Genomic DNA, 25,089 nt, shown 5'->3' on the forward strand with positions numbered 1-25,089 from the left:
TTGTGTTCAGCAGAACAAAGAAATTTATACAGGTTTGGAACAACTTGAGGGGGAGTAAATGATGACAGGACTTTCATTTTTGGGTGAACTATCCCTTTAATGTGGGATTTCAGAGTAAAATGCTGTAAACACTCAGGGCTGGAATAAAACAAACAATCAAAAAAGGACATATAGAAAAATAATTCGGCAAAGCAAGCATGCTAAAAATCTATTGCTAACTCTGAAAAAATAACGTGAAAAATAAAATAAAATAAAATAAAATGGCGGTTGCTTTTGTACATTATTTAAACACAAGTAAAACATCAAAACTGTTCCCAAAAACATTATTATGTGGCAGACAATAACGATGGCAATACTGCATGTAATAAGACGAAACATAACTGAAACAGCACTGTGGTCTGAATGTGTGAAGGCAAAATCTACGGTTCCTCATTGTGATTCATTTCTCATACTGAACATCTTTGAAAGACACTGATCTTACTCAGACAGGTCGAGGAGAGTGAGACTAGAGGTGAAGGATTTTTCCCTCTTGCGTTTATGAAAGTAATAACAAATGAAAAGTAAAAATAAAAGGCATGTGCGCAAACTCTTTAGGCGCTCTATACATCTACAGATGTGTTTTGTTCTGCGAACTCAAAGAAGACAATGAAGAAAGAAACCCTTGTATTTGAGACGTGGTGGTAGTGGTGGTGTGGTGCTGTCTGTCTGCGACTGTCGCCGATTCCGGATCACGCTTTGCTCTCGTTGCCGTTCGTCTGAGGGGCTTCATTGGGGACTGTCTTCACCTCCGCCGGAGTTTTCTTTACCTCTGTCTCTGGCGCTTTGCTTTTGTCATCTACGATGGTTTTTCCACTGGGGGGAAAAAGAGAAGAGAAGATCATCAGCAGTGCCTTTCAGTCATCTGTTTGGCTGCTTCCTCCCTTTATACTGTTTCTAAGGATCAGCTCACCCAAAAATGAAAGTTCTGTTATGATTTATTTATCCTCATGTTCTACTAAACCTGTATGAGTTTCTTCAGTGGAACACAAAAGATAAAGAATATCCTAGGCATTCAATACAATACAACATGACAAACCAGAAGTGGCCCAAATGACTCATGTTTATTGTACGTCTTATATGATAACATTGTGTGATGAAAATCTTGACATTAGCCCTAGGTTTCCTTGGTACGTTCATGAGAAAAGTAGCAATGTCTTGACTTGTGAAGGTTTGATACAGTTGAGTCGAATCTTGCCAATGAATCAGTTGAATGAATTAAAGTGATCTAAAAGGCATACTATTAAATTTTCGCCACTAGATGTCGCTTATTCAAAACAAAGGGGTAGCTTGATGACGCAGCAAGCTAGATCAATATTAGTCATGGTAAAACATGGTTCTCGCTGTAAATCAAGAAAATGAGATTTAAACAATAAGACTCGCTGTGTTGAGCTATATAACATGATTAGTTTTCTGTCGATGAATGTATCAAAACAGTTGCTCACCTGTCTAATAAAACACATAATACATTAAAGCGTCTTTGGTGTTTCCATGGTTTCTACAAAATAAAACCAGAAACCGAGGGTGACACCGGGTCCTAACCAGACGCGACGCCGCGACAAGCGATAAAAGGTTTTTTCTGTGTGAATCTGAGTTTTGTCGTAAGTTAACCAGCCGCGACGGCGACACGCGAATATTCTAATTTAGAAACGGTTTCTATTTCTCTGCAACGTCGTGGCTGGAACAGCAACACAAAGTATGGCAATGATAATATCAGGTACTGTTTATGTGCTTTATTTAATGTTAAAAGCGTCTAACGTGAGTTTGAATATCGTTTTGTGTTCCCAGCTCTTTAGCTGTATTGAAAACAACACTGGCTAATTCACCTCAGATCTTGAAAATAAATAAATGGGCACAAGAACATTCAAAGTGTCAACTCACTGCGAACAAACACGTGTATTCTATGACAAAGATTGTTTCAGTCACTCCGTATGTACTTTAAATAATGTTTAAATTGTGTAATATTTATGAATTTTAACATATTTGCCCATTTCATTGTGTCTGCTGTGCTCTTGCCAAGAGAGCCCGCCCACACTCTCTTCTGATTGGCTGAGGTTTTTGATTGATTTTATGGCTTCTCATTTTTGCATCACGTCTAGGCTGCGTCCAAAAACCTAGGTAGCTGTCTTGCTGCCTCGCTGTCTTTTAAGAGAATGACTTGTACGGCAGCGTTTGTACATGAAGGTACCTCACGAAACTGATTTCGGACAGACTTCTGAGGCAGCGTAACAGTTTAATGATATAAATATAGCGCGAGCTTTGGTGAGAACTAAACAAATATTTAATTAATACAGTAATAATTTCTCGATAGAAATGATATCAAAATTGAAATATGTTGGTCAAAATCGTACATGTATACACAAACTGAGCAGCAAACGCAACTTTCGGACGCCATCTTTATTTTTCTAGCTCAACTGTCACAGAATGGAAAGCATGGGATTGTGGGATATCAAAGGCAGCTAAGGATACATCTATGCTTCCTTCAAAAATCGATCAGATGAAGGTATCTCAGGAAACAGGAAGTGAAGCTAACATTGGATTCGGACGTGCCTTGATGCCTTCCTACCTTGAAATGTATCCTCAGAAGGCAGCATTTTACAGTTTTCGGACGCAGCCCATGTGTGGACAGTCAAATTGCTCGTCGCTGAAATCTTATCGCATCGCGTCTGGTTAGGACACGGTGTAACGCTGGTATGATGTCATTGATAGGCGACGCATGGACATGGTCTGTGTCCTGATTAAAACTGCTTATTTTTCTGGATTTAAACATTCTTGGAAACATTTGGGATAATGCAAGTACACAAGTCAAAAAAAAAAAAAAAAAAAAAAAAAAAAGATTTCTAGTGGTTTTCGGACATTTAAATCCAAAAATCTTTAAGTCCTTTTATGCTCTCTAAAGCTGCATTGACACAGTAAAAACAGTAATATTGTAAAATATTATCACAATTTAAAATAATTAATTTCTATTTTAATATATTATACAATATAATTTATTTCTAAGATGGCAGAGCTGAATTTTCAGCTTCAGAGACCATTCTAATATGCTGATTTGCTGCTCATAAACATTTCTTATTATATAAAAGTATGAATTTCTTTCTTAAAAAAACAAACAAACAAACAAACAAAAAATCTTCTAACTCTAAACTTTTAAACAGTAGTGTGTATCTAGTGCATGAGTCATATGGACCACTTTTAGGAAGCTTTTGTTTTAGCTTAATTTCCCATTCACTGTAACTGTATAGAAAAAAGCAATAAGTACATAATTAAACATCGTTTTTATGTCCCACAAAAGAAACAAAGTCATACATGTTTGAAATGACACGAGGGTGAATAAATGATAACAAATGTTCATTTTCGGGTGAACTGTCCCTTTAAGATTTGAGGGAACAGACTTCAGTGTAGCCAATCAATTTCACAGCTTATCTTAAGCTAACATTAAAGATTATTCATGAGCATGTATGAAGACAGAGGAACAGTGCATGCAGGTATGATTCATATGATATTGGCTAAGATAAAGCTTGTTGTGATCAGTAAGAGCAGGACATTGGTGCAGAGAGCCCTTCTGCTGCATAGACTCAGCTGCAGAGACAATCCTCATAAACTACATAAATGTTAACCTCTCCCTTCGCGCTTATTGCCTGTGTAATAGTTTGTTGATACACAGAGCTCTTGTCTCTTGGGGTCGGGCTGGAGCAAAAGGCATAATAATAAATAATAAATCATAAATAAATGAAAATCATCCGCTGCAAACTGCCTATTACTGAATATTTTACAGGCACATAGACATTTGTTCTCAAGGGAGCTGACAGGGCACATAGTGAGCCTTGAAAAAAAGGAAGTTTACTTAAATTATTTCGCAGTAGGCTGATTCTTTCCGAGCGCTGATAATTCCTGTAATGGAATTGACTGTACTGATGTGCCAAATCATTTATAAATGCATAATGAACCACGAAAATTAAAGATGAGCTTTGCTGGCAGGGAATCGAGAGGGACAGTCCCTGTCACATTTCTAACACGTTCCCTTCAGCTCTATTTTTAGTACACCTGCCCTGCTGCGGGGCTGATATGAGCTGTGAATGACTGTTCATTATATTCGTCAAACGTGCCCGGACAGCAATGACAGCCGGCAGCTTCTTTCACGAAGTGGCGTGGGACCAACGGTGGCGGTGTCGAGCTCTCGGATATGGCAAAGTCACAGAGAGTCTTTGTGTAAAAGAGAATGGGCGTAGCGGAGTGAGGGTGTCTCACTTTACTATCTACACAATCTCGGTGGTACGACACAAGAGCTGTGTCCGAGGTCTGAGCTGTTTATCCCACAGCTGAATGTCATTACACTCATCACAATAAAGCTATCTGATCACATTCTTGGCTCTTATGAAGAGCGGCCAAGTGTGCAGAGTCTCGCTGAACGACTGTGGCAGACACAAAGCTTCATTATTCCTTCTGAGTGAGCAGTGGTACTGCAAGCAAACCTTAGAATAACAGGACAAACGCGAGCTGTCATTTGTCAGTTTGAATCAACTGTGAAATATCTTGCAAAGTGCAAACTCTCATTCTCGAAAGAGGAAAAAACTCTGACTTTAGGCATCTTGAGAGTCTAAAGATGGCATGAATTCTATTGATATTCTGCAGGTTCTGTGAAAACCAGGGAAGAGCTCAGGTAGCTGAATATCTACAGATGGAGCCAATAAGCCCAGGTGGCAGCCAATGAGAGGCAGCTTCCCTGGAGTGTTCCAGCTCAAATTAGACAAGTGAGCTGAGCTGAGAGAAAGAGAGAGAGAGAGAGAGAGAGAAAGAGAAAGAGAGCAAACCTGACTTGCTGACTGGGATGGCTGGGCCATACATAGAAAGTGCAAACTACAGAGCACAAATGGAAGTGGGGAAAACAAAGTCTCTGGTAAATATTTAACAAACGCCATGCTCCTGTTAATTCCCTGCTGGAAGTCTTGGCTGACTGTTTAACAGCCGATTTTCTCTGTACTTCGCAACTGAGCGAGAGAGAGAGCGCGCTACTGAGGAAGCTGGTTCGCGCAATTCTGGAGACGCTGCTACTTCTGGCTCCATTAGGCACTTCTACAAAGCTAGCAGGACAGAATCTGTCAGATGTGAAATGTTCGTTTAATTTTGTAATATGCACCAATGAAAGAATGAAACCACTGCTATTCAGAGGCACTGATACGATGCAAATGTGCTATAAAATAATGGTGCTACATTTTGCACTGAATTTTAACTACCATCATTCTGGCGTTTCTGGCGCATTCAGAGGCATGGACCAAATCCACACAGATCTTGTGTCAGATGGAGAACAAGTCCAGGTTGGATTTGGCAAAGTTTGCAAAGTTCATGGCAGAGAATCTTTGGAATATATTCAAGAGATTTGTTTGAGGCTGTTTGGATCAGCTAAACAAGACTCTAATTTAATTTGTGTTGTCTTCACAATGTTTCACAAAGACATTGTTTTCAATAACAACTGAATGCTGGTTTATTATTGTGGTGCAGGTGATTGCATATTTACACTACCATTCGAAGGTTTAGGGCAGGGATGGGCAACTCCGGTCCTGGAGGGCCAGTGTCCTGCAGAGTTTATCTCCATCCCTGATAAAAACTCACTTGCCTATAACTTTCTACTAATCCTAAAGACCTTGATTAGCTGGTTCAGGTGTGTTTGATTAGGGTTGGAGCTAAACTCTGCTGGGCAGTGGCCCTCCAGGACTGAAGTTGCCCATCCCTGGTTTAGGGTGTGTCATTTTTTGAAAGAAGTCTCTTGTGCTCACAAAGGCTGCATTTATTTTATCAAAAAATAAACACAATATTTTACATATTAATATATTTTATATTCATATTTTATTTAGTAATTATAATAATATATTCCTGTGGTCTTCAGTGTCACATGATCCTTCAGAAATCATTCTGATATGCTGATTTGCTGCTTAACCCTCTGGTGCTCTTTGGTCATTTTTGACCGAAATATTTTTGTGAAAAAAATCTGGTGAAAACTTTTGGTACTGTGGCCAAAGAATCTCAGTGAAAGCTCATATTTTGAGATACTGTATCTAGCTCAAATTTGGAACACAACTTGTTTACTGTAGATTTATGGCTTTGATTTTCTTGAAGTTTTAGAGTAAAAAGTGTTATTGAAAATATATATTTCATATAAAAATTTAAAATAATATTTTTTGTGCAGTTTTCATAACAATAAATATAAAATTCTGTAACTTTTTTAAGTAAACTTAAAAAAAAAAAAAATGCATTTTTCACTTCTGCAATAATTTACAAAGTGCCATCTTTGAAAAGAGATCAAAATTAGAATGCTCTAAAGCATTTAAAATTTATGATAGTTGAAGTTGGAAATTTCATTTTCAGATCTATGCTCAAAAAGTGAATAAATGGATTATAACTACAGTGTAAATATAATTTAGTACCATAAAATCCCCTAAAAATACAAAATATTAAATAAAAAACATTATTATAACTAAAATATAGTACATTCATTTCATTGAAATAAAAAATAAAAAAATAAAATAGGTCATTTTTGACGGACATGTGAAGAGAACCATTAAAAAACATTTTTTTAAACTATTATTAATGTTAAAAACACTTTTGGTGCTTATTATTTTTTGTGGAAACTGTGATGCATTTTTCAGGATCCCAAACTTTTGAAGGGCAGTGTATCTGCTCCTAAACATCACATACAAAAAGTGAAGTGAACTGTGATTGATGTTTACATGACAATCAGACACTTTTTTCTGTCTAACTCTTTTGGACAGAATAAACCAATTGGGAGATTATTACTAAATCCAACCATCTGCCAATATCTAATAATGAAATAATAGTAATTTTCTCTATAATTAAACAACAGTATTTTTTAAACTTTGTTCTTTACAAACTTTCATTCTTAATATATTTAAAGATGCAGTACAGATTTTACCATCTGGTTGAAACAAATTGCAAGTTAAATGCAGAGTTGTTTTTATTTTACGTCCATAGTGCACCTTTAATGAAAATATTTTTCACTGCTGTTTTTTCCCTCAGTGTTTGTTACCAATAATAACCTTGTTGACTTGATCTGTACATCAGCTGGCCATCTGAAGTTGGCCATTTCACCCACGGGGCCACAAATGACACTGCACCTCGTCTGCTGTGTTAATGTAATTACAATGATCATGCATTAGCCTTCTCTAAGACGGTCCTTTTTCAATAGCACCATTAAGGCTGCTAATTTATTTCTCACTGTCCTTTTCAGCTTTGAAAGCCATCATTTAAAAACATCAGCTGTGGAACTGTGCCATTTGCGATTGCGTGGCTCATTGTGAGGCTCTGCCAACGATAATGGAGGAATCAATTAGCTCGCTCTGAAAAACAAAACCAAAAGAACAAATTTACACATTTATAATGCTGGTGTGTTTCGAAACGCCGTCCCTGAACAGTTTTTTTACTGAGGTGCAAATAAACCCGCACAAGCTGTCTCAGCGTACCAAGTCATCTTTCATTGGAATACGAAAGGCAATACACCAAGATTGAAGATGCAGGAGGAACCTGATGAAATTCTGATATGACATTAAGAAGTGAGAAGAAACTGAGTGAGGAAGGGGGGGTGATGAAGAACACGGGTGAGAAAGTGGAGATGGTTAAGGACAGGGACACAAACACAACTAAACATCTAGAGGTGGCCATACTCGTCCTGGTTGGGTGCGGACGGTGTGCTGGAGGACTCGCTGGAAGGCTTGCCCAGCGCATCCTTGGCAAGGTCACTATCTGTGGTCTGGTGGGCTCCTCCCTGTACCTGAGAGTCCTTACTTTGGGGGGGATTGGCCGGCTCAACAGGGCTCTGGCCAGCGGCTTTGGCCAGATCTGCAGGGGTTGAATCAGACGGCTGGGGGGCTTCTAAGGACTTTGAGGTTTGACTGGAGGGCGTATCGCTCAGGTCCACCAGAGGGGCCACGGCTGCAGGAGCAGCTTGCGGGGAGGTGGGAGAGGTGACGCTAGGTTTGGGGGTGCTGGATAGGGGAGTAGGTTTAGGGGCCGCTTTAGGGTCGGCCGCAGGGGCGGTGCTTGAGGTAAGGGTGGTGCTATCGCTAGCAGGACTGTCAGTGCCGGGGTCTGAGTTAGTGGTTACAGAGGGAAGCAAGTCCACTACTGTTGCTGTGGTGTCAGCAGCGTGCCTGTGAGGACAGCGGGAAGAGAGAAAGAGGAGAGACGGGGGGAAAAGAGATCCACACAAAGAAAAAGGAGGGGGAGAGGAGGGAGGGAAGGAAAGCCAAGGCAAAATACACATACACAAGTAAGTCCAACATGCATTTCAAAATAAAACATACCATGTTAGGTAATCGCAAAACGTGAGGGGTGTGTAGAATCTAAAGAATCAAACTACCACAGAGAGACCGCTGAAGGAGAAGTTAATAACAAACGACCAGACATGGATTGAGTGTGTGTTTTTAGGGACTCACTCAGGGTCCGTCAGAGGGGTGGTCTCATTGGGTTCAGTGGGGCCTCCTCCCTCATGGTTTGGTGTGCGCTCTTCCTCAGTTCTTACCTCCACAATGGGCTCCTTAGACTCATCCTTACTGTAAAAGATGACACACCAGAGTTACCAAGACAAACAAACATCACAAATGGCTATTTGGCTCACAAATATGCCCTGAACATCGTTGGCTAACATACAGTAGATCATGATTTGTTAAAATTAGCAGCATCAGTTAAAATGGATTGACAGTTATAATCAAATCACATGGCATCATTTTCTGGCAAAAGTGTATTTATATTAATTTACAGCTGTTATAGAGTTAAAGGTGCCCTAGAATCAAAAATCAAATTTACCTTGGCATAGTTGAATAACAAGAGTTCAGTACATGGAAATGACATACAGTGAGTTTCAAACTCCAGTGTTTCCTCTATCTTATGTAAATCTCATTTGTTTAAAAGACCTCCAAAGAACAGGCGAATCTCAACATAACACCGACTGTTACGTAACAGTCGGGATCATTAATATGCACGCCCCCAATATTTGCATGTGCCAGCCCATGTTCAAGGCATTACACAAGGGCTGGCAGTATTAACGTCTGGATCTGTGCACAGCTGAATCATCAGACTAGGTAAGCAAGCAAGAACAATAGCGAAAAATACCAGATGGAGCGATAATAACTGACATGATCCATGATAACATGATATTTTTAGTGATATTTGTAAACTGTCTTTCTAAATGTTTTGTTAGCATGTTGCTAATGTACTGTTAAATGTTGTTAAAGTTACCATCGTTTCTTACTCTATTCACGGAGACAAGAGCCGTCACTATTTTCATTTTTAAACACTTGCAGTCTGTATAATGCATAAACACAACTTCATTCTTTATAAATCTCTCCAACAGTGTGTAATGTTAGCTTTAGCCATGGAGCACAGCCTCAAACTCATTCAGAATCAAATGTAAACATCCAAATAATGATCCGAAGCATGACGAACACTTTGTAAAGATCCATTTTGAGGGTTATATTAGCTGTGTGAACTTTGTTTATGCACTGTATTATAGTCGAGAGCTCAGGGGGCAGGGAGCGTGAGATTTAAAGGGGCTGCGCGTTGAATCGGTGCATATTTAATGATGCCCCAAAATAGGCAGATAAAAAAATTAATTAAAAAAAATCTATGGGGTATTTTGAACTGAAACTTCACAGACACATTCAGGGGACACCTTAGACTTATATTACATCTTGTGAAAGAACGTTCTAGGGCACCTTTAAAATAAATGTGAGGAAAAAAATTCTTGAAAAACATATGGTACTTAAAAAGCTATTATTTATTTAACAACTGTCGGCAGGGCAGGTAACGAAAAAATCATATTACATGAAAACTGTTCATTTATTTTATTTGGATATATGTAACCCCTCCTGTTCGAACCGCCCGCTCTAAGCGGTACTCGAACCCAGGTCCACCAGCATGGGAGTCGCTCTAGTGTCAGTCGCTCAAGCTTCTCTTGAGATCAGGGGAATGAGGTTTACACGTACAGCTCTTACTGGCCTATGTCCGTTACATTCACCCCCCTAAACCTCACTCCCATCTGAGTCACGGCACCAATGTAACCCCTCCTGTTCGAACTGCCCGCTCTAAGCAGGACTCAAACCCAGGTCCGTCCGAATGGGAGTTGGGCACTCTAACAAGAAGGCTAAAGACCACAGTCTCTAGCGTCAGTCAGTTACATTCATGATAAACAGTGCATTTAGAACCATATTTTTTTACATATTTATATGCGTTTATCATGTTTATGAAACTGATGCCAGTTCAAGAAAAAAACCTTAAAGAAAAAACATTATTTCATAAAAAATGTTTTATAAAATATGATGCTAAAAAAAGCTTATTTTCTCGAAACAGAGTTTTCAATAACTACTAAAACACAGGCAACCAGAGGCATCTTCTCATTCCTAACCAGCATGCACCTCTCCTCCTCTTCTCTTATCTTAACACTGCTGCCATGAGCCAATATTCACATCATTCACATTCATGAAGTCAGATATGTCACAATCAGCCCTGCCTCAAGCCCTCCTCTAGAGCTGATGGGGGCGATAATGATGGGAGAGCAGTGATGGATGACGTTATCGGACAAGGGAACACACACAGATGAGAGGGGAAGGAAAAGACAGGCTCACGTGAAAGCGGCTTTTCCCTCCTCGATATCCTTGCCCTTGGCAGAGGGCCCAGACTTGCCACAGAAGTTGACAGCGATGCACATGAGGAGGCCGCACTTGTTGAGGAAGTAGCATGTGACATCCACACCGAAGAGGAGCAGGATGAAGACCACGATGAGGATGCCCACGATAGCCCCGGTGCCCAAACCTGAGCTGGTTTCTTTGGGAAGGAGGAAGAGAAGAAAGTCAAAATGAAATGATGTCATTGCAGGCCAGGCTTTAAAGTGTGAGGCTTTTCCACAGTGCCATAGTGATCTAAGCAATCTAGAAATTCATTACATTTATATACAATCTATTGGTTGTACTATTTTAAGGTGAGGTGAAGAGATTGGTTTGTTGAAGGCAGTTAGAACTAAACCCAATACACACCAATAGTAACCACATTAGGGCAAATTCACCAAACAATATACCTTAAAACCTGCATCTTTTTCACTAACCACCAGCAATCCAGTTAACCAGATACTAAATGTGCTGAAATGTACTGCTTTGTGTTTAAATTAAAGAGATAATTCACCAAAAATGAATATTCTGTCATCATTTACTCACCCTCATGTCTTTCTTTATTCTGTGGAAGACAGAATAAATTTCAACAGTTTATCTCCATACAATGAAAGTCAATGTGGTGCAAAACATCACTGGACCCCATTGACATCCATTATGTGGACAAAAAAACTTAATTTACAGAATAATTTACACAATACATACAGGTTTTAAATGACTTGAGGGTGAGTAAATGAGTAAAAAAAGTAAATTTTTGAGTGAACTAACCCTTTAAGTAATTGTTTTTAGTGCAAACATGCCCTGCTTTCTGTGTAAATTAGGAATATTTTAGATTGAACCTCACAAAACGTCATGTCATGCCTTCCAAGAGTGGTTAACAGAATTTTATTTGTTTGTGTACATTTTCTATTAATCAAAGCAGCAGTGATTCATCAAATGATCAACAAGCGATAGCGAAACGCATTATAACCGGGCGTGTGTCCAAATGAGTGTAGATGAGTCCCTTTTACACATTTTAAAGAGGTGCTTGGATCACAGTGGTAAAACCATGCTGTACAGTTCCAGAAAAGAACAGGAATTCCGCAGTGCAAATAGCACAGATTTTGTGGGCATGTTTGCACCGTTACTTGATTTGCATAATTTCTTCACAGGATCACTGAAACAAGCATTTGCAAATAAACAGCACTATCACTTCATTCTATAGTGAATTCCCCCCATGATGTTTAGGTTCTCACAGATTGTCAAAATGGATGCATTCCATGTGTTATCCAAACAATATACAACATAACATCACATACAGCGTCATTCTGAAGCAGGGCATTCATTACTCACATGGAAATGAACCCAAAGCATGCTTATTCAGAGACATAATTAAGTCTCTTTGTACAGAACTTCAGCAGTCTTGTTCAGAACATTAACTACAAGGCTTGTTCTGTTCATATGCATGCACATATTTCAACAGAGAAATTGCACTGGCATGGAACGGTGAAGATAATCTTAATATTCAGCTCTTAGCGCATTCACTTGCGGGGTAACCTGCGTAAACATATACAAACACACACACACAGACAAACGGAAGCCATACTAATGGAAATACAGAAAACACCATGTTAAAGGAACAAAGATGAGACGAGATGGACAAACACAAGCAGAACTGTGTTTTCAGCGCATGAAAACACAGACTACTTACCAGGAATGACAAGCTACACCATGAAAATGCTAAATAACTACAGGATTTACTAAAACAGGCATGCATGGTCCGGATCAGTAAACAAAATGCACCTATATGGCTCTTTACACTACATCAGTAAACATGTGGCAATTCATACTGATTCAGTCTTCTTCTATGCTTCCACTATGTTTTATTAAATCTAGCAATGCTGCAATATTTGATTCAGATGTGGGAAGAGCACTTTGATGTTATGAAGATGATACATTTTCAAGAGGTCATCATAAAAGGTAAACCGTTTGGATGAAAAACATGATTTTGGACTAATAAAGGGACATATGAGGGGGCTAAAATTAAACTTTGGACAGATTTTAATAGTAAAATAAAATAAAATAAAATAAAATAAAATAAAATACATGTGGGTGTATATATAAACAACTGAGATAAGTAAAAAAATCTAAAACCTACTATCATAAAGCAGTTGTTTTGCAATAGTTATTAATTTTGTAGAGTAATCCAATTCACTTTCTTCTATATATATGTATGTATGGACACACACAGCTTTGATTAAATAATATACGGGCTGCAAAAATTGAGCTAACTTAGTGTATTGTTAGCCTAACACATATTGGTACTTTATTCAAGTATTCTTGTGAGTATACAGCCATAGATTATACTGTGAATTAAGAAAAACAAGCTGAGTGAATTTGCAATTAGGCATATATCGAGTTCTAGGCAACTTTGTATGAAGTGTCTCTAATGAAACGTCCTTCTAAATCATTGATGGAAACATATAAAGACCTAAAACACATCTACATGTATCAAGGAGATCATGAATTATGCATGCACTCAGCAGAGACCTGGAGGAAAAATGCATTAGACAGAGCTGTTCTAAGGAATGAAAAACACCACATTAACAACCTGCAGCTCTACTTGAGCATCAGAAAAAAAAAATATATATAATATCATGTACTGCTCTCAGAAAACTCTGCTCAATGTACCTAGAATAAACCAAAACGTAATGTGAACTTTAACCAAGAAACCTGTTTGATAGGTAATCTCATGCTGTAGAGTTTGTGATGAAATCTAGCCATCGCAGCAGTCACCATGCTCTGTGGAAGTGTATCGGAGGCTGGGCAACAGGAGGTAGAGCTGACAGATTTAATCTACCGGCCAGCCAGGAGAGGGCCGAGAGCACTTCTCCTAGCTTGGGGCGAGGAGTGGGCCGCAGTTGTTTTCCTGAGCTTCAGCCTGCATTTTAACAAGTGCGATAAATCACGGCACACATCTGAGCACAAAGGCCGTCTAACTGAGCTCCCTCACCGGCCAAAAACGTCCTGCTCTGCTGACTCAGCAGTGTGTTTAAAAGGTCTTCTGGACGCTCCAGCCATCTCCGCATATTCCAAACCTTATCCCATTCTGAATACTAAAAAATTGGTGTGTTGCTGAACAAAAAAATAGTGCATGTTATAGTTGAGTGTTGGGTTGAATCGAGGAGGTTTGGAATACAGCTGGGTTAGCTGTTAGCATTCCCATTAATCATGGGCACTCAATTCTGGACATATTTTTAAGCCAATAACCTGAGCTGTACTGTAAATGTCATGTGATTAAAGGGTTAGTTCAACCAAAAATGAAAATTCTGTCATTAATTACTCTCCCTCATGTCGTTCCACACCGGTAAGACCTTTGTTCATCTTCAGAACACAAATGAACACAATTTGTTTTTGATAAAATCCGATGGCTCAGTGAGGCCTCCATTGACAGAAATATCATTTCCTTTTTCAATGCCCAGAAAGGTACTAAATACATATTTAAAACAGTTCATGTGACTACAGTGATTCAATCTTAATGTTTTGAAGAGACGAGAATATTTTTTGTGCACCAAAAAAATAAATAAAATAACGACTTTATTCAACAATAACTAGGATGGGCGATCTCAAAACACTGCTTCATGAAGCTTCGAAGCTTTACGAACCTTTTGTTTCGAATCAGTGAATCGGAGCGTGTATCAAACTGCCAAAGTCACGTGACCTATTGAAATTTCAAAACATTTATGCTGCATTCACACGGGGCGTCACTGAAGCTTGTGTTGACGCGACCGTTATAGTGATTACAGCCAATCACATTACTTTCCGGTGTTGCGCGAACGCAGTTGGCTAGCGACTGCTCTAGGGAATTTGCATAGGGCCATCTGATTGGATGACGCCTGCGTTGGCGCTTGAAAAGTTGAGAAATCTTCAACTTCTGCCGCTTGCAACGCGAGTGAAGCAACGCGATGGAACCCACAATTCAGTTCGGCAACGCATGACGTCACCCATTCAAAGTAAATGAGAAGCGTTAACGCCGGCGCCCCGTGTGAATGCAGCGTTATGACGTAACGAAGCCTCGTTTACTGAGATCACATGACTTTGGCAGTTTGATACACGCTACGGACCACTGATTCGAAACAAAAGATTCGTTAAGCTTCATGAAGCAGCGTTTTGAAATCACTAGATACTGTTGAATAAATTTGCTATTTTGTTTATTTTTTTTGGTGCACAAAAAGTATTCTCGTCACTTCATAACATTAAGGTTGAACCACTGTGGTCACATGAACTGTTTTAAATACGTTTTTAGTAGCTTTCTGGGGAATGAAAAAGGGAGTGTTATTCCTGTCTATGAAGGCCTCACTGAGCCATCGGATTTTATCAAAAATATCTTAATTTGTGTTCTGAAGATGAACGAAGGTCTTACGGGTGTGGAATGACATGAGGGTGAGTAATTAATTACAGAATTTTCATTTTTGGGTGAACTAACACTTTAATTACAATACAACCACAGGAAAATGCTGTATTGACAATGCTGATTGGCTATAATATAATATAATATAATATAATATAATATAATATAATATAATATAATATAATATAATATAATATAATATAATATAATATAATATAATATAATAAATAGCAGGGGCTAGATGCTAGCTCATGCTAATTTGCCCAACTTTTACCCTCATAGATAAAAAATAGAGAGGATTGAAATTGAAATGTGCAGCCTTAACAATTTGTGAAAATCTGCTGAATGTAACCTATCGCTAACAGCCCGTTTTAACCTTCACGGTACGGTCATTACAAATGTTCAGTCTGTTCCGAGGACTCTCAGGTTATTCAGACACCTCCAGACTTGACACTTGTCTCCGTCTCCAGTCACTCTCAGTGATAAGTGTGAACAAGTGGCACTTCTGCCAGTGCCAAGTTTGGATTCTCAACTCATTTTGCCTCTGGTTCTGCTAGTCTGAATGAAGCTGATGATCCATCCGGGGTGGCATTAAACATTCCAGACGGGGCCAAACGGGGTGTTGCTTTTCTGATGAAATGTCACCTAGCACCAACACACAATGATTAAGGACAGAAACGCACCTGAATATGAATGATGAGCCCGACAAACTGATTGGCACATGCGTTTCCAGGAGTCAAAACTCCGGGGCGCATCACTTTATTACCATGAGAATCCATTCCAAAATGGGAAACAAATGCTACTCCATTTTATTGAACAAACGACCCCCATTCCCTCCTCCCATTTATTTTCATAACCCTGCCTTATTTATATATGAGCTTTTTTTTTTTTTTTTTTAACTGTAAGACACTTAATTACATTAGTTGCACTTTACTCGACACCCTCCCAGGAAATGCCTGCATAGGTCTTGCATAATAATGGGCACTCATATCTCTGCTCCCGATGGCATACGGCAGCCTTTGACATGTAAACTGACCACCACCTTCTTTAATACGGACAGTCGGCTGGAGGTCAATCGACATCCATGCCTGAACCCGGCCATCGCTAATGTTCAAAACTGATTTATACGCTTACAACGGAGGTGGTGCCATGCACGCAAGAACGCTTGTGGGTTTCGCATTAAAATTCAGTCTGGGGGGGTGTTTATGTTAAATCCCGTCTAAGCAATAAAAACAGCCTTAAGGAATTTACCATTTCAGAGTAGAGATGCTCAATCAGAAGTACTGAAGAACACTCCTGCTCTTTAAAAGTAAAAAGCTCAGTGGGTCCCTCTGAACTGACATTGAGCACCATGTCATTATGGGACAAACACATGAAACGGTCACTCATTACGGTCCCATGCAAGATCTCGACTCAAAACCATGTTGTGTTCGTTAAAACACAAAATGAACAAATCTAGCTTACCGTATTTTCTTAAAACCTACAATGATTACTGCATGACACCATACTGGTATGTGTATACAAAAAAATGTATTACAGAACAGAATTAAATTACACTGTTGAAAATGACACTTATTGACGTGAATGAGTTTAACAGCAGTAGCATTAGTTTTGAATGGTCTTTTCAAGTAAGAAGCAGAGAAGAAAATGTAAATAAAAGTCCATTACAGAAAGTATATATTTTCTGAATCATCTAAAATTATGTACATTTTGTCACAAAATACACGTTTTCATGTCAACACACACATTTGGTGCCTATTCTTTAAAAACTCCCTTCCAAAATCAGTTAATATCTTAATAATAAACAGAAGAAGAACAAAAAAATAATGAAAAAATTAATGAAGGTGATCAAAAAGGACTTTTTATCTCCTAAATGGGCCCTATAGAATGATTATATCGAGATTAACATCAAGAGACTAGGCGTCTTGATAGGGAAAGATTTTCTACAACATTCCCAAAAAGTCCATGGTCTGAAAAACACCTTTTCAAATACACCAACGCTGCCTTGCTTAAACATAGAACTAATAAGAAACTGAAAATGACAAGAAACAAAAAAGAAAACAGAATGATACAAGCACCGAACACTCTGCTTAATTCCGATAACATGTCACTGATATTCTTTTATGTTTGTTTGTTTAGCCTGCGAGAGGATCAGAAGGCGTAGAAAACTGAAGGGTGTGGCTGAAGAGTGGACGGGGCTCCTCTCCTCTGGCGAGCCCCGGTTTATGAGAGCACTAGCACAGTCAGCATGGAGAACATGAGAGTGACGAGAGCGGACGTCACAGAGGAGCAGCCAAGGGTCGCTGAGACCACACATCCCACACCACCACACCAAAAAAAGACACCCGAAGACCACAGGGACAGAACACGGGAAAAAGAAAAAAACAGGCAAAAATGGAAAAAAACAAAAAACATTTTGAGTGCGTGTTTGAAAATGCGATGGTCCGGTGATGTCCGATTTTACACATGGAGACAGAAAAAGGGAAAGAGGGAGGGAAGGAAAAAACAGGGAAAGAAATTGGGAGAGAGGGAGAGAGAAAAAAGAGAAAGACAAAGAATAGGTCAAATACAGAAATTAAGTTTGAAAGGTTAATCAAGATTAGAAAAGAATATCAAAGGAAAGTTCAAGCAAGTTAGTAAAAACCAAAGTAAAAAGGCCGTAGCATGTTAAAAGCACAGCAAATGACAGCAAAGTCGAGAAGGAAAGGACAACGATAGCCAAATGATGGGAAATACGGAATGATAAGGAACACCAAGACACATACAATCAAGAAACACGGATCAGACAACGTTCCTGGTATTTGAAATGATCATTTTTACCACAAATTTTGGTAAATCTTTCTTTAAAGGTGAAGTGTGTCATTTCTGAGCGACTATCATCACCAAAACTGAGTTGCAAATCGGTCGGTTGAACAGATAGCCCCGTCCCAAACTCACGGCATTGGTCAATGTTGGACTTTTTGGAGAAACTTCATCTATAAATGGCTTACTTTTTAGTTGCCCCTGCATTATATAGAGAAGTATTTTAAAATGAATTATTATTAAATAAAAAATACACACTTCAGGCTTTAACTAAGTGCTTCCAGAAAATGATAATTAATTAAAATAACTCTACTTGGAATTAGGAAAAAAAAAACAGGCTTTCATCTTTTTGAGTCGCAAACACCAGGGAAATGTTGCCGAGTCAGAAGACAAGGTGAAACAAACAGGTTATGATGCAATACAGTGTAATACTGTGCTGGATGACTGAATGAGTTTTTTGATGTTACTTAAACTGCACAAACGTTAACGGGCATTGTATTAGAACAGCTTTTCCTCCATGTCAACTGTAGCTGGGGAGATTTGGATTACAGGAAGTAGAGATTCAGGATTTGTCTTGCGACCAGGGTTGAGCTCAACCCGCTCCCTGTACCGTACCAAAATCCACTGCCTCCCTTTTTTAATTCCTGCCAAACTCTCAATGTGTTCAATGTCTGCAAAGCAAAGGAATATGTTGTGTAATAATAAAAAAAGCGTCCCAGATGGTTCCACGTGCTTCTAACCTGCCTCACGCACACTGGTCCGAATATAAGAAGATGGAGAAGCCTGAATTGCTGTCTGGGCAGCTGTTTTTGGACCATCTTTTCTAACGGCAGCTGCTCCATCTGAGGCGATGCAGATGTTAGGCTAAAAATAAATCCGCTTTTTAAACTCCCACATGTTACACATTGAGGTTAACAACTCTGCAATGTGTAAGTGTGGCGAGTTGGGAAAAGGGACAAAGGAAGGCTTTTCTATCCATCTGAACCTGTCTTGCACAAGTGCTCCGAGATCCAAAGCTCCCACTGCTATATGGCTGCTTCCCACTAAGCGGATGAGAAAAAGCAGGTCTCTTGGCCATGCACCGGCAGATGCCTGTTAGGTCCTCAGTAAAGCATTAAACCATTAATCCTGTTGAGGCGTCATCATGCAAAACCAGAGGATGCATCCCCACTGAGAGCGGGCAGATAGTCAGCCCAATTCAATCGGTCTGCTGCAATGAGCCTGAACTGAGCCTCGGTTCAGCCCCGAGAAAAAGAGACAGAGGAACAGAGAGAGAAAGAGAGAGAGCGAGGGATGATCTAAGGCCCAATTTTTATCAGTGGGGAAGCAGCTCACAAGAAAACAAAAACACAGCACTGCCATTGGAGCACAGACCAAACGAGCCCGTGGTGAGGGGGAGGATGGTTTAACGGACCTGCTGTGGCTTTTTTTGCCTCCCGAGTGCCAAATAGAAAATCTCATCTCCACTGATATCATCTGCAATCGCTCCAAGATGAGCAATAAAGCCGGCTGCGAGAGTTAGGGGGAGGCTGCCAGAGGGGTCAGGGCTCTGGAGAAGAGCTGAAGGTCTCCAGGCTTCACCCGTGGCCACCTCTCACAGACGTTTATCACTCTTATTACTCTTAGATTGTGTTCAATCTATCTCTAGAGGAGGCCAGGCCACAACCTGAATTGACACAAGGGTGGCCCGTATAATCCACAACAAGACCTGCTAGTAGGATGGGGTTAACAGGGGTTGAGGTGAGGCGGTCGGGCTGTTGGCTGCTCTGGCTGGCAGTGGCTGTGCTTCAGGGTTAGGGGGTGGGCCGTACCTGGGATGGCGGTGGGTTCTGGCAAGGTCCTGAAGAAGAGTTTGCCGGGATTAGATCGCCCTCGCTGGTTTTCGGCTATAACGGAGACCTCGTACTCCGTGTTCCACTCTAGACCCCGCAGCACAATGTACTCGCTGACATTGGGCAGGCGGATCTCTGGCTTCCAATCCTGGCGATGTTTCTACGGATGCAAAAGTGGACACACTTTAAGCACAGATGGCTTAAATGGCTTAATGACATGATGCTCTTTTTTTTTTTTTTGTCAGGACCTAATTTCTTCAAAAATACATACAAATGCAATTCACACTTGAAATACACCTCTTCTATGATTAGCATGTTATTTTCTGAAGTAAAAATGTACTTTTTTTTGGAGGGACCTGACAATGTCAGGGTGATGGAATTCTCCTCCTGATTTCATAAAGTTTAAATATAAATATTTAAAAAAATATAATAAATAACAATTTAAAGGTGCATTGTGTAAATTTTAGTGGCATCTAGCTAGTGAGGTTGCAAATTGCAATACAGAGAAGCTACGGTGGCCAACACAAGACAAGATGTCGTCATCTGAGACAGAAAAGAGTAGGTAGTCAAGCAAACACACTCTGTAGAGCAGTTTGTACATTTAGGGCTACTGTAGAAACATTGCGGCGCAAAATGGCGAATTAACATGTGAGGGGACACGTGGTGTATGTAGATAGAAATGACTCTTTCTAAGATAATAAAAACGTAACGGTTCATTATGTAAGGTTTTTATACACTACTGAAAACATAGTTGTGTATATTATATTGCATTTCTGTCAATAGATCCTCCTAAAATTTACACATTGCACCTTTAAATATTGAAATAGTTATGTAAATATTAACAAAACTCCTTAATAATATGTGAGAATGTCCTCCAAATCAAAGACATACGGTGCCACCAACATGCAAAAAAAAAGAAAAAAAGAAAAGGAAATGATGTCATAGAGAGGAACCCTGCAGACCCTCATCATTGTCGATTTACATAAAATATATACAGTACAGTCCAAAAGTTTGGAACCACTAAGATTTTTAATGTTTTTAAAAGAAGTTTCGTCTGCTCACCAAGGCTACATTTATTTAATTAAAAATACAGTAAAAACAGTAATATTGTGAAATATTATTACAATTTAAAATAACTGTTTTCTATTTGAATATATTTCACAAAGTAATTTATTCCTGTGATGCAAAGCTGAATTTTCAGCATCATAACTCCAGTCTTCAGTGTCACATGATACTTCAGAATCTGCTGCTCAAGAAACATTTAATGTGTACAATTGTACAAAATATTTGTGTACAATATTTTTTTTCAGGATTATTTGATGAATAGAAAGTTCAAAAGAACAGTGTTTATCTGAAATCTAATCTTTTGTAACATTATAAATGTCTTTACTGCCACTTTTGATTGATTTAATGCATCCTTGCTGAATTAAAGTATTAATTTCTTTAATTTCTTTTCAAAAAAATAAAAATAAAAATTCTTACTGACCCCAAACTTTTGAACGGTAGTGTATAATGCTACAGAAGCTTTGTATTTCAGATAAATGCTGTTCTTTTGAACTTTCTATTCATCAAGGAATCCTGAAAAAAAAAGTACACAACTGTTTTCAACATTGAAAATAATCATAAATGTTTATTGAGCAGCAAATCAGCATATTAGAATGATTTCTGAAGGATCATGTGACACTGAAGACTGGAGTAACGATGCTGAAAATTCAGCTTTGCATCACAGGAATAAATTACTTTGTCAAATATATTTAAATAGTACACAGTTATTTTAAATTGTAATAATATTTCACAATATTACTGTTTTTTACTGTATTTTTAATTAAATAAATGTAGCCTTGGTGAGCAGAAGAAACTTCTTTTAAAAACATTTTGGACTGTACTGTATAAGTCTAAAAAACAAGTTTATGGATGTTGGGAAAGAATGCTCTTTTCGTAATAGTACTGAGGATGTCTCTATGCTGTTTGTTTTTTGGTTGTCAAAGTGTCCAGACATTTTGGAAAGATTGTTTTTAACTTTGAATAACTTTGAATGTGAAAGCAATTATTTGTTATTATGAGCATGACGATTAAAGTATTGACAATCTTGTAAATTTCATTATCCTGAATGGCAAATTCTTTATTCCTAAATGTCAATTATCCAAATCTCCTCTTTTATAAAAGGTTTTCTATAAAAAACTCATTCTTTTAATGAAGTCTTTTAAAGTTTTGAAAAACTTAAAAGGTAATTCTATTGTCACATACAATGAGTCTGTATTTGAATGCCAACCCCCAGAGCTTTTGTCTTTGGTGCCTGTTTTTCTGTACAGTTCTTTACAAGTTCTAAAATAAACAACAACAACAACAAAAATCATCACTGTTGCTGTGTCTCATTTTGGAGGCTGTGCCCTATTTGGGACTATTTTGTCAGCCACATACATCATCAAAAATGTCTCATTTCAGAAAAGTAACCATAAAATTCACAGTTATTCCTCATGTGGTGTGCATTATTGTAAATTCATTCTTCTTTTGGAATGTAATGGTTACTTTTCTGAAATGAGGCAACCTTAATGACGTATGTGGCCGACAATGAAACTTCCGGTATATATGTGTGAAGGTCAATACGTATCTTAAAATATTTAAAATATCTTAAAAATGTATATTTGGCTTGAAGAAAACTTTTTTTTGTTATGCCACATGACATTTTTAGAATCATTAGACATTTACATTTTTCTTGACAATGCATTTTTCAAAACCGTATGAAACCAACATGAATACAAATACAATAGTTCATTTTCTCCCTTTTTCTTTATTTTGGACACTCTTATACATCACTGAGCAGTGAACACTGCAACCTACCCAAAGGCATGTCACTGTTGCAATGGCGGTATAAATAATTCAGATGACGGGATGAGTTAAGTCTGTTCCCTCACGTCCAATCATACTCACAGCTCTGTAGCGCACTAAATAGTGTTTGATGGGAGAGCCCCCATCATCCTGCTTGATCCAGTGGACCTTCATCTCATTGCCTGTGGACTCTGGCTTAGCCTCCAGTTTTGGAGGATTAGGTTCCCCTGAGGAGAAAATGGCCAGAAAAAACACTGTTAGAAGACCCCAGCACAAATTCAAAATGTTCCCTTAACCCAGGTGCATTTCCACAGGTGAACATCCCCTTATCCTTTAACAGCTGATTTTGTAATCCACAAGGTATTCTTTATCTCTGAATATATGAATGGCAGAAATAGGTTAGCTAATCAAACTCCTGACTAATTTTAGCTTACAACTAATTTACAGTGTTGACCCAGCTGGGAGAATTTAAAAAAAGATTTTATATGGTTATGCATAGTCTAAACTATGCACGGAAATTGTAAAATTAATGATCAAAGGGTGAGATGTAACACTTTATAGTTGAGTCACTTAGAAAAGTCTCAGTCCTGCTGTTCTCGTTTTTGGCTAAACTGTCGAGACATCTCATCGTAGAGGCTTTTTGGCAGTATAATGATGACTTCTGCCTCCTATCCTTCCAAATGTGGAACATTAATGAAAGCGCTTGGCTCTTGTAAAAGTAGAGCTGAATCGCTTGGGCATGTGGAGGGCTGTAATGAGAGCTGGACCTGTGTTGGTGGCAGTGATGGAGGAAGAGAGTGCCGCTGTAATGCAGTCTCTGGGGGAGCTCATTATCTCGACTTGCCCACTACTTAATGACAGAACTCCCTTAATTATCCTCCATGCTTTGATTGGAGATTCTCAGCCATTACATTTAATAACATCAGCGGGCCAAGGGGGTGGGAAATGCACATGTGTGGGGGCTTGTTTGGGATGTTAGCTGTCTACCTGTGTCACTAGAGGAGCCTGCGAGAAGGCCACAGCGCTCTGCTCCCATTAATCATCATAAATAGCTGCTAGACAAGCGTTCCTATTAGGAACTGACATGACACTGTGTATAAATACACCACCAAATATACAAAACATGACAATGAGATGAATTTTAGGTCAAGGCAATAGGAGATCTGAATGTTTGACCTAAAAAATATAATGAACAAGTTAAATTTAATGGTTTGGATTGAAGTTCTGTTCATAATTTTACATTCCCCTGGCAGAATCTGCAAGATGTTTATCATTTTATTTTGCAAAAGAACATGGATCATATGCTCTTTAATATATAATAATATATAATATATATATATTCTTTCGAACACACACTTATTTCTCAAGAAGTCCTAAAAAATCATGTTTTTCCCATAAATATAAGAAAATATAAAAAGAAGACCAGCTGTTTTTAACACTAACAGTAATAAGAAATGTTTTTTTTTTGTGAACCAAATCAGCATATTATGATGATTTGATTGTGATAATATTTCACAATTTTACTGTTTTACTGCATTTTAGATCAAATAAACAGCCTTGGTGAGACTAAGAGACGTCTTTCAAAAACATATATATAAAAAAAACGTACAAACTCCAAACTTTTGAACAGTAATTAATATAATATAATATAATATATATATAATATAATATAATATAATATAATATAATATAATATAATATAATATAATATAATTAGGGCTGCACAACAATTAATCACGATTAATCGTTTGCAAAATAAAAGTCTGTGTTACGTAATATATGTGTGTGTTCTGTGTATAATAATTACATATTTATATATATTTTATATTACATATAAATATAAATATTTTATATATAAATATAATTTTTTTCTTAAATATATACATGTATGTGCATGTACTTATATATACATAATTATTATACACAGAACACACGCATATATTACGCAACACAGACTTTTATTTTGCAAACGATTAATCGCGATTAGCCCTAAATATAATATAATATAATAACATATATGCAGTACAGCACTAAATACAAAAAACAGATTCTGCAAAGAGTTATGCAAAGTATGTAAACTTGAAACCATAAACCTCTATGTAGCTGTTTGTTATGGTCTCATTTCCTGATAAATCTCTTTGTAGTCTTCTGTAATTAAGTTTAATTTAAGTTAGAGGCATTTTTGAAAATGTCAGACCATCAGGCAGTTAGTTAAACATGCATGAAAATAGAGGCCTAAGGTGTTTTCTTCATGATGAATTGAAGCTTGATTAAAGTTTGCAATTGGATGCTGCAATTTAAATGAAGACAAGTTAATTTAAGACAAGCAGTGCGGGAATGATGGCAGTTAAACAAGTTATTTGAGATCCAGTCATTTCCAGTTAGCTGAAGGATTTCCAGATGCTAAGAAGACAAAGAGGGACAGATTAGGGTTACAGAGAGAAAGAGGGCAAACATGCTCTACCATGCTGAAGGCTGATTAGATTCAAGGGTCATGGAATATTGTGCCACTCGATCATGACTAATA

The 25,089-nt window shown here is 38.2% G+C and overlaps 1 protein-coding gene across 23 annotated transcripts in view; it reads right to left on the reverse strand.

Moving 5' to 3' along the window:
• Window positions 1-648: 648 nt before the first annotated feature.
• The window catches only part of ncam1a (neural cell adhesion molecule 1a), a 280,290-nt gene continuing 255,849 nt past the window's right edge, over window positions 649-25,089 (reverse strand). For 13 of the 23 annotated variants that reach the window (XM_048166423.1, XM_048166424.1, XM_048166429.1 and 10 more), the window contains 6 exons: window positions 22,665-22,789; window positions 19,713-19,893; window positions 10,671-10,869; window positions 8,484-8,600; window positions 7,713-8,198; window positions 649-852 (listed from right to left, as the gene is read on the reverse strand). In XM_048166423.1, coding sequence (XP_048022380.1) covers window positions 729-852; window positions 7,713-8,198; window positions 8,484-8,600; window positions 10,671-10,869; window positions 19,713-19,893; window positions 22,665-22,789 — 1,232 coding nt within the window. In that variant the 3' untranslated portion in view covers window positions 649-728. Of the gene's footprint in view, window positions 853-7,712; window positions 8,199-8,483; window positions 8,601-10,670; window positions 10,870-15,813; window positions 17,403-19,712; window positions 19,894-22,664; window positions 22,790-25,089 lie in introns of those variants that run through there. The other 10 variants (XM_048166441.1, XM_048166440.1, XM_048166447.1 and 7 more) reach the window with 2 other exon arrangements.

The sequence above is a fragment of the Megalobrama amblycephala genome, linkage group LG18 (assembly GCF_018812025.1).
Source record: "Megalobrama amblycephala isolate DHTTF-2021 linkage group LG18, ASM1881202v1, whole genome shotgun sequence".
In the NCBI taxonomy this organism is placed as follows: Eukaryota; Metazoa; Chordata; class Actinopteri; order Cypriniformes; family Xenocyprididae; genus Megalobrama; species Megalobrama amblycephala.